Raw genomic sequence first — 11,198 nt, forward strand, 5'->3', positions numbered from 1 at the left:
TATGTACACAGTGACTGCACCAGCAGAATAGAGAGTGCAGCTCTGGGGTATAATGCAGGAGGTAACTCAGGATCAGTAATGTAATGTATGTACACAGTGACTGCACCAGCAGAATAGTGAGTGCAGCTCTGGGGTATAAGAATACAGGATGTAACTCAGGATCAGTAATGCAATGTATGTACACAGTGACTGCACCAGCAGAATAGTGAGTGCAGCTCTGCAGTATAAAACAGGATGTAACTCAAGATCAGTAATGTAATGTGTGTACACAGTGACTGCAACAGCAGAATAGTGAGTGCAGCTCTGGGGTATAATACAGGATGTAACTCAGGTTCAGTAATGAAATGTATGTACACAGTGACTGCACCAGCAGAATAGTGAGTGCAGCTCTGGGGTATAATACAGGATGTAACTCAGGTTCAGTAATGTAATGTATGTGCACAGCGACTGCACAAGCAGAATAGTGAGTGGCTGCAGCTCTGCAGTATAATACAGGAGGTAACTCAGGATCAGTAATGTAATGTATGTACACAGTGACTGCTCCAGCAGAATAGTGAGTGCAGCTCTGGAGTATCATACAGGATGTAACTCAGGATCAGTAATGTAATGTATGTACACAGTGACTGCTCCAGCAGAAAAGTGAGTGCAGCTCTGGAGTATAATACAGGATGTAACTCAGGATCAGTAATGTAATGTATGTACACAGTGACTGCTCCAGCAGAATAGTGAGTGCAGCTCTGGGGTATAATACAGGATGTAAGTCAGGATCAGTAATATAATGTATATACACAGTGACTTCACCAGCAGAATAGTGAGTGCAGCTCTGAGGTATAATACAGGAGGTAACTCAGGATCAGTAATGTAATGTATGTACACAGTGACTGCACCAGCAGAATAGAGAGTGCAGCTCTGGGGTATAATATAGGAGGTAACTCAGGATCAGTAATGTAATGTATGTACCCAGTGACTGCACCAGCAGAATAGTGAGTGCAGCTCTGAGGTATAATACAGGAGGTAACTCAGGATCAGTAATGTAATGTATGTACACAGTGACTGCACCAGCAGAATAGTGAGTGCAGCTCTCGGGTATAATACAGGATGTAACTCAGGATCTGTAATTTAATGTATGTACACAGTGACTGCACCAGCAGAATAGTGAGTGCTGCTCTGGAGTATAATACAGGATGTAACTCAGGATCAGTAATGTAATGCGCTATACGTCATTAAGCCTCCATTTCTTGACTGTTGCTCTATTTTGAGATTTGAAGCACGTGATTATTTTTCCCAGAACTGTGGCTGTGGACATTACATCTTGTGTAGAGTCACATTTCTCTCCATGATCAGAGCAGGTTGAGCCAGATTACGAGCTCTGATGTTTTAGTGACGCTGCAGTCAGTCCTCATAAGAGACAAAGAACATTTTAGAAGAACAAATTGCAAAGCAACCAGACAAAACCACCATGATCCGCGCCCGGGTTGCCGCCTGCCTCCTGCTGCTGTCCGGTAAGTCCCTCTACAATTACCCGATTCTTCCCTACGAAGTGGCGGAGTCCTAACTCTTTGGGCAAAATCACTGTATTCATAGAAACTAATTGTATGTAATTATTGTCACATCTTGATAATCGAGAGAAGCTGAGATAAGACAAGTTCTTCATTTTCTGAGATGTTTGAACCCAATCCACATCCCACCAACAAGGACAATCGCACCATGGAGACCTCAATCACAAGTGTCTCTGGCGACTTCTGTCACATTTCTGGATGTAGACATCCACAATCCCAGCTCATCCTGCCCCACGTCCTGACCAGCATTCCCAGTGTCTCTATGATACTTTACCAGTGATTCTCGGGGATATTTCACCGTGTGACCTTTTCTGAACCTCTTCCCTTCCTGCTCCCACAAAGTCAATATTTCATCCTCATACCTTTTCGAACTTCTATTATGGAGGAGGCCCGAACAATTTACTGATATCTGGACCAAGAACTTTTATAGATAGAACTTTTTTCCAAAAAATTCCAAATTTATACCATGAAAAGTAATTACAAAATGCCTTAAAAAGCAATATTATGCGATAATGGAGAACATTCCTGTAGATGCGATAAGCTCCTCATCTTTCTCCTGAGCTTTCCTTCCTCCCCATAAGAAATTCCGAGTAGCCCCTCTAAACTTCTGAAAATGCTCAGTAACAAGAACTGGAGAACCATACAGCTTTTCACTGGTCCGATTCTGCCCACCACGAATAAAGGACGCCGCGTCATAACACTTGTGGTCACCTCTTAGATCTTCAGAAGAACATTCTGTTGTCTGCATCACAAAACATCCCTTAGGGCAAATATCTGAAGCTTTCATCTCCAGAAAACAATTGAGTCCGATTACTTCCTTACCTAGTGGCATAAACGGGCCTTACTGGAAATGAAGCTCAACCTCACCATTTTAACCACCCAGGCCCATGCTGCCCCCATCCCACAACTTAACCAGATGGGGATCTCAGTTACTAATATGGCCGTCCATGACTGATGATAAAGAATAAATAATCCGGCAATTTAAACTCACTTCCAGTGTGGACCGTGGTCTCTTCTCTCCTAAAAAGTAGGCTCATGACTAAATGAAAGGTCGTCGATATGTTTGCCCCGGACAACATCTTTAGCAAATCCCGGAGTATAAAGACCCATATTAGCATCATACAGTGATCACAGTGTTAGATCTCAGTAACACACAGCCGCCCTGTAGGGGATAGACATCCAGTGACTGGTTATGTTGGCTCTAGAAGGAGTCGCTCATTTTTATTTTTCTTCTCCATTCAGCCCAGACCTTCATGACGACTTTTTAATCTCGCTAGAAGATCACTTCTCCAGTACTTTCTTCACATTGCTCCACTTCTACACAAACAAAATACTGCTATAACCATCTATAGTGCCCTAAAGAGGCATAATGCCCCTACCCTGTGCCCCACAAAATAATAGGATCCATTTTTCCTCTTAACACAGTAATAATGCCCCCTTTGTGTATACACATAGTAATAGTGCCCGCTCTGTGCTTCTATAGTAATAATGCCCCTTTTGTGCCTCTTTCTGTGACTCTACATAACAATTTTGACCCCACAGTGCCTGTGTATGGTATGAATGTCCCTTCTCTGCCTTTATATAGCAATAGTGCTTTCTTTGTACCTCCTGTAGCGTTTCACCCGCTACGGGTCTTGGGGATACTCGCTTGGCAGCAGGATAAGCACTTCAGGCACGATATCTCACACATATCAGTCCATATGGTTTATTCAAACTCCGCATAAACCAGACAGGGTACAGTCCATTTCATTACAGCCATGAAACATTAGACAGTTCACGTAGCAGATAGGCTTCTCTGCTGTATATTATAGTCCCGTTGTCCGGGGTTACCTCTCAGAAGCTCCACTCCTTACACTGACTTCAGGTCAGTCCCAGGTCCTCAACACAGACCGTCCAGGTCTACCGTCTCCAGGTGCTTCCAGGACGACTCCACTCCCAGGAGTCTCCAACACCAACCGTCCGTGCTATGTCCAGCATGCAGGCTCTCCAGCCTGGAATGGTCTCTGTGTGCTTCCAGGACATCCCCACTTGGAACCGTCCAACACACAGGCCATTCTGCAGTGTCCTGCCAGAACACACGGAAGTGTGTCCACCCTGATAGACACTCACTCAATCTCTCTCAATCAATCTCTCTTACCATGTGCTACACACACCTCCTTTACATAGGTGTAACCACACCCAGGTACCTGTCACATGGCTAGTCAGGTGAGCGTGACATCACCACAGGTCCTTACACACAAAACCATCTTAGGTGTTCAGACACGCCTCTTTGGGTGGGTTTGTAGGTGACTGAACCCACCCATCTCTCCAATCACCTAGAAGCCTTCCCAATGTAAACAAATCCCTCAGCAGTAGATCTGCTTGAGCAAAACATACCCAGGCTTCCATCACAGGGCCACCCACCTCTGCGATACATACCATCCATCATTCACATGACCAGTCGCTATGCTACATATTCCCCCCCTCTGCCTAAAGCCGTGGGGCTTGGCACTTTCTATTATCCGACCAGAGATCCTTCTCTGTCGTCCCTGACAGTCAAACCGTCTGTCAACCATTTCCGTCACACGCTTTGATAAGGATGACCCCTTGTCATTTCTTCTGCTACAGGATCTCCCGCTTACGTCACTGAGCCCTGAGCTAAGTGAGGAGTCACTGCCTCTAACTCTTCCATCTGGCATCAACATCTGAATGGGAGTCACCACCACCCAATCGGTCATCCTGTAACCTGCAGCCGCCCCTCACACAGGTCACAATTTCTGTTATGGCTGCCCCTGCCATCCTGACTTTACCTTGGGGAGCACTATCCTTCCCCTGTGTCAGTGCCTCCGTCCGCACAACCTCGTACTCAGCTCTAGTGGTTGCTACTGGTAATGACACGTCACAGTCACCCCCCCCCCCCCGGAGTTTGTGTCATACCCCACAGTACGGTGAACCCTCAAGTTCCTTTCTAACAAGGTGTCAGCTTCACAGGTTCTATTTACCAGATCACTGTCAGTCATTTCGGTGTACACATTTGGTGACATCATGTCGGTAAGTTGGGCAGACGAACCCTTCACACTGGTCACCCCGATGTCTGACCCGTCAATTTTGGGACCCATTACTGACTTAACGTATGCCCCTGCAACAGTAATGAGACTTCCATCCTCGTGCTGTAGAGGAACCCCCTCCTCCCACAAGTCTGAGGATAACTTACAGTCCGGCCTACTATCCAATGATGTATTCACCACCGCCTCTTTTTTCCACCATCCCTAAACGGGTTACTGCCCCGTTTTGGGACTCCGCCCCCTTTAGGGTCACTACTCCCTTTTGGGACTCCACGCCCTTTTGGGCAACTACGCTCTTTTGGGTTACCGCCCCCTTTTGGGACACCGCCCCTTTTCTTGGAAACCACCATTTGGCAGAACTCCACCCCTTTTCTTGGAAACCACCATTTGGTGGAACTCCACCCCTTTTCTTGGAAACCACCACTTGGCGGAACTCCACCCCTTTTCTTGGAAACCACCATTTGGCAAAACTCCACCCCTTTTAGGGACACCACCCCTTCCCTCGGGTACACCCTGTGGACTTTCCACAGTACTCTCAGGCCCCAGTTCGCACAGCACACCAATGTGACTCTGGCCCTTTAAGGGTATGTGTCCACGTTCAGGATTGCATCAGGATTTGGTCAGGGATTTTTCATCAGTGTTTGTAAGCAAAAGCCAGGAGTGGAACAATAAGGGTATGTGTCCACGTTCAGGATTGCATCAGGATTTGGTCAGGATTTTCCATCAGTATCTGTAGCCAAAACCAGGAGTGGGTGATAAATGCAGAAGTGGTGCAGATGTTTCTATTATACTTTTCCTCTAATTGTTCCACTCCTGGTTTTGGCTTACAAATACTGATGGAAAATCCTGACCAAATCCTGATGCAATCCTGAACGTGGACACATACCCTTAGAGGAAAAGTATAATAGAAACATATGCTCCACTTTTGCATTTATCACCCACTCCTGGTTTTGGCTTACAAATACTGATGAAAAATCCCTGACCAAATCCTGATGCAATCCTGAACGTGGACACATACCCTTAGAGTCTGCACGCTCTAAACCAGCAATGTCTTTTTTTTTCTCTTTGCTGCAACTGCAACTAGACTTCACAAGGCTCTGCACCGCAAACTTCGTGGACCCGCCGATCCACAGCAAGCCACTTGTCACCTTCGTGGACCCGCCGATCCACAGCAAGCCGCTTGTCACCTTAGTGAACCCACCGAGCCACAGCAAACTTCGTGACCTCACCGAGCCATAGCAAGCTGACTCTCAGGAAAAAAAAACTCAGTCTCTCACTGACCCCGGTCAGGACAACACAGATTTCAGTCTGTTACACACCCGGCTTTAACACAGCCCAAATATAGTTTCTCACTGATCCCGGTCAGCATAATACACGGTTTTCAGACCGTCACCCGTTGGCAACTTCACGGGTTCCTAGACACCCCTCGGCCTCAGAGGTGCCCAGACTCAACAGTTTTCTCACTGACCCCGGTCTGTATTTACTCACGGTTTTCAAGACCATTACCAGTCATTGCCACACAGGTTCCCGGATCCCTCTTCTCCTCAGAGGTATCCCATAAACAGCAGTTCCTCACTGACCCTGGTCAGTATTTACACACGGTTTTTAAGACCGCTACCAGTCATTGCTGCACAGGTTCCTGGGACCCTCTACTCCTCGAAGGTATCCCACCAATAACAATTCTCACTGACCCCGGTCAGTATTTACTCACGGTTTTCAAGACCGTCTACTCTTCTGGCTCAGACCAGCCAGCGCTGCAACATGTGCTCTTCGGATCTTTGCCCGCATTCGAGACACCAATTGTAGCGTTTCACCCGCTACGGGTCTTGGGGATACTCACTTGGCAGCAGGATAAACACTTCAGGCATGATATCTCACACATATCAGTCCATATGGTTTATTCAAACTCCGCATAAACCAGACAGGGTACAGTCCATTTCATTACAGCCATGAAACATTAGACAGTTCACGTAGCAGATAGGCTTCTCTGCTGTATATTATAATCCCGCTGTCCGGGGTTACCTCTAAGAAGTTCCACTCCTTACACTGACTTCAGGTCAGTCCCAGGTCCTCAACACAGACCGTCCAGGTCTACGGTCTCCAGGTGCTTCCAGGACGACTCCACTCCCAGGAGTCTCCAACACCAACTGTCCGTGCTATGTCCAGCACGCAGGCTCTCCAGCCTGAAATGGTCTGTGTGCTTCCAGGACGTCCCCACTTGGAACCGTCCAGCACACAGGCCATTCTGCAGTGTCCTGCCAGGACACATGGAAGTGTGTCCACCCTGATAGACACTCACTCAATCTCTCTCAATCTGTCTTACCATGTGCTACACACACCTCCTTTACATAGGTGTAACCACACCCGGATACCTGTCACATGGCTAGTCAGGTGAGCGTGACATCACCACAGGTCCTTACACACAAAACCACCTTACGTGTTCAGACACGCCTCTTTGGGAGGGTTTGTAGGTGACTGAACACACCCATCTCTCCAATCACCTGGAAGCCTTCCCAATGTAAATAAACCCCTCAGCAGTAGATCTGCTTGAGCAAAACATACCCAGGCTTCCATCACAGGGCCACCCACCTCTGCGATACATTCCATACATCATCCATCCATGACCAGTCGCTATGCTACACTCCATATAGTAGTGGTCCACCCATTGTGCATCCGCATAGTAATAGTACCCCCTTTGTGTTTCTGAATAGTAATAATGCCCCCATTGTGCCTCTATATTGTAACAATTCCCCCATTGTGCCCACACATAGTAATCGTGCCTCCTCTGTACCTCTATATATTAATAACACCCATGTGTGTGAACATTTAGTAACAATGCCCCTCTTGCCCCAACAATGATATTCTGTTTTCCTTTCTGTTTTCCAGTCTGCACCGCCCCTGTGATTTCCAATTCCACCACCGCTATCACCACTGCCGCCCAACCAGTGTGCGGAAATCCAGTGATTAACGATCGGATCGTTGGTGGCACAGCTGCTACTGAAGGAGCGTGGCCGTGGCAGATCAGCCTGCGGTACAATGGTTACCACATCTGCGGAGGGTCCCTGATCTCCAACCAGTGGGTGCTCACCGCCGCACATTGCTTTGAGTCGTAAGTTGCTGCTGCAGACAGGGGCTATAATATTGTCTATGCCCTGTAGTGGTTAGTATTGTCCACCATTTTGGAATGGGCAAAGGTGACTGCATTTGTTTTAGTATTGCAGCTAGACATAAAGAAAATTAAAATATGGCCATTGGGTTGGAGGGGGATGAGGCCAGGAAAGATGACAACCATGGCTTCCTACCACCTGGGAGATGAAGTATAGAGGGGTACTAATTGTCCTTGGTGGCACCAGGTGGAGGGTCCCAGCTGTGGACTTATGCCTGAAAATGCGATGCTGTTAGTGGAAGACATCACTGACAATCCATTGCCCGGATGTGTTCTCTTATGAGACAACATGAGGCAGATGTGTTGACCCCAAATATGTTTCAGTTCCTGCTGCCACAAGAATAACATTATGGAGGGTGAAGTCGCTCCTCATCATTGTGGTGTTTGGTTTCACCCCTTAGGTCTAAGAATTCATCTTATTTCGAAGTCGGTCTTGGCGAGTACCAGCTTCTGAACCCCAGTGTTCACAGCATCGTGTCCAGTGTAGAAAATATCATTGTGAACCCCCTGTTCATTGGAGTTGGCAGCCCAGGGGACCTAGCCCTGATTAAACTCTCCAGTCCCGTTACCTATACTGACTACATCCTGCCGGTGTGTATCCCACCAGAATCTATGAGCTTCTCCGATGGCTCCAACTGCTGGGTAACTGGATGGGGCAATACGGGAAGTGATGGTAAGAAAACCCCAAAAATTTATGGGTCTATAACCTAACCATGTATTATGCTTTCCAAGAGTACCACGCCCCATCTCCATCATTTATCACTTGTATCTCATCTTACTATATGTTGGGTACAACTATTTATTCTCATGGAGACCTACAATTACCTTACAATTCAGGAAAAGCTCCCTGGGAAAAGTGCAAATGAGCTCTCCTCAAGAAGGAAGAGATCTGTCTCTAGTGCCACCTATTGGAGGTAGTCATCCTATAGGTCAATGTCTCCTACGATATATCTCCTTATAAGCTTATAGCCAGGCATCGTCTGTGACATTTTCTTTTACACATCTACAGAGTGCAAAAAATGATAGGGGAAATGTTTATGTACCTCTAGGAAGTGGACACCTCTGTTTTTTCTCAGACTCCAGCAGATACAGATTATGCACTCTGAAGATTGTCAATTGTAGGACAACAAGGCATTGTTCTCACCATTTCAGGGCTTCGTGTTTCCGTATTTTGCTCTCCATGACCTGGACCTTTGCTCTTCTTCCTGCAGTGACTCTTCCATATCCTGAGACTCTTCAGCAGGTCATGGTGCCTCTGATCAATAACAGTGCTTGTGATGCCATGTACCACATCAACTCCGGCATTAGTGCCAGCATACAGATTGTTCCAAGTGACCAAATCTGTGCCGGCTACGAGGCCGGACAGAAAGATTCCTGCCAGGTGGGTGACGTGTCTTCCCATATAAGAGGTATTCGGATCTCAGACTTTAATGATAGACACATCCATGGTGGGAATAAACCTATAGTGGATGTCTTTTTGCATTTGTAAGGACCTTACTTTCCATTTCCAGCAATGTATAAAGTACGATATAGACCCCCAGAGCAATAAGCAAAGGGGAACATGACTTTGGGTGGTGGGACAAAGAACTTCTTCACTTAGTTGTATAGATTAGACAACACATTCAAAAACCTTGCGAGGTTTTCATCGATAGAGGTCCTACAAGGTCAAAAGATGGAGCAGAAATGTCAAGTGCTGCTCTACATGGGAAAAGGGCTGGCCAAGAAAAGACACAGACATTATGTAGAGAATGCACCCACTTACTTATATCATTTCATGTATGTTCTCCACTTACCTGTGTCTTCATGTATCTGCCCCAACTTTCTCTGAATTCTCATGTGTCTGCTCCCTCTTACCTCTTTCCCCTCATGTACAAGGGCTTCTCACAAAACTAGAATATCATCAAAAAGTGAATTTATTTCAGTTCTTCAATACAAAAAGTGAATCTCCTATATTCTATAGAGTCATTACACACAGAGTGATCTATTTCACGTGTCTATTTCTGTTAATGTGGACAATGCTGACATTTCAGTAGGACGACATTTCGGATTTTACAATCATTTTTCCAGCTGGTGTTATAAAGTATTCTAATTTATTGAGATAATGACTTTTGGGTTTTCATTGGCTGTAAGCCATAATCATCAACATTAACAGAAATAAACACGTGAAATATATCACTCTGTCTGTAATGACTCTACAGAATATAGGAGATTCACTTTTTGTATTGAAAAACTGAAATAAATTCACTTTTTGATGATATTCTAATTTTATGAGAAGCATCTGTATCTGCCCCAGCTGACCTCCATCTCCTCATGTATCTACCCCCCTTAACAATGTCTCCTCATGTGTCTGCTCCCTCTTACCTCTGTCACTTCATGTTTCTCATCACCACATTTTGGAAATTCACTGAAAGCAATGAATTTGAACAATTTGCGGCTAGATATGAGTTTGCATCAGCCACAGAAGCCTCCCATAACTTCCTCATAATGGTTGGCATCTATCGCATCACATGGTACAGCACAGCCAATCATGAGAGACTATTACAACCTGTATAAAAGCAAAGGCAGGGAATGTAGCAGCCACTGTGCTGTAAATCTTCATACTGAGAGGACGACACAGCGCAACCATAGAGAATGGGAGATAAAACTATGAAGCAGAGAAGAAACTGTACGGGTAGTGTGACAGTGTGATGATGTCACTTTGTTATTACTGTGGCTGTGTTTATGTTAATGATCTTGATAAGGGTTATATACAGTCCTAGGAGACCTCAGAGTATTATATGGATCTTTTTTGGGAAAATGGAAGACTTGTAAATTGATTTGCCCCAAGTCAAATTTTTCTACTCACTGACTAATTTAAATAAAAAAATGGCTTATTTCTATTATTCAGTATTTTTTAATTTATGGCATTTTATTATTTAGGGTGACTCCGGGGGACCCCTGGTCTGTAAAATCGATGGGGTTTGGTATGAAGCTGGCATTGTGAGTTGGGGCGATGGATGTGCCTTGTCTGACCGGCCAGGAGTCTACACCTACGTCCCGGATTACTACTACTGGATCAAGTCTCTGGCTACGTTCTCGTCCTCTGACTCCCCGGCGTCTTACAAGTCCTCATCCTCTGTGTCTTCCCTATCAGTGTCTCTATTGACCCTCGGTCTCTTGCTGCACGCACGGCTGTATCTACAGGCAGCGCTGCCCTAGGCATCGGGTCATGTTCACAGTGGAGCCACGTTTGTCATTAATCATACTCGTTGTGTTTTTGTCTCAATTTTCTCCTGTGACTTAAATAGGCTGTGAAATGTTTCCCCATACTGACACGTAATGATATGAGGAACTGGAGAACGCTTCACAGCTCAACAAAGTCTGCACAGTCAAGCCCCCAATGCCCACTGGTCCATAATTCCCAAGATGGCTGTGGCCGAACCCCATACT

General features: G+C 45.9%; 1 protein-coding gene across 1 annotated transcript; it reads left to right on the forward strand.

The window, feature by feature from the left end:
* Positions 1–1,335: 1,335 nt before the first annotated feature.
* On the forward strand, positions 1,336–11,119 carry LOC143785141 (serine protease 27-like). Its single transcript, XM_077273824.1, has 5 exons — positions 1,336–1,502; positions 7,490–7,712; positions 8,171–8,442; positions 8,981–9,150; positions 10,689–11,119. The coding sequence occupies exons 1-5, from the start codon at positions 1,460–1,462 to the stop codon at positions 10,965–10,967; spliced, it is 987 nt and encodes a 328-aa protein (XP_077129939.1). The 5' UTR covers positions 1,336–1,459; the 3' UTR covers positions 10,968–11,119.
* Positions 11,120–11,198: the final 79 nt, after the last annotated feature.

The sequence above is a fragment of the Ranitomeya variabilis genome, chromosome 7 (assembly GCF_051348905.1).
Source record: "Ranitomeya variabilis isolate aRanVar5 chromosome 7, aRanVar5.hap1, whole genome shotgun sequence".
NCBI classification, from domain to species: domain Eukaryota; kingdom Metazoa; phylum Chordata; class Amphibia; order Anura; family Dendrobatidae; genus Ranitomeya; species Ranitomeya variabilis.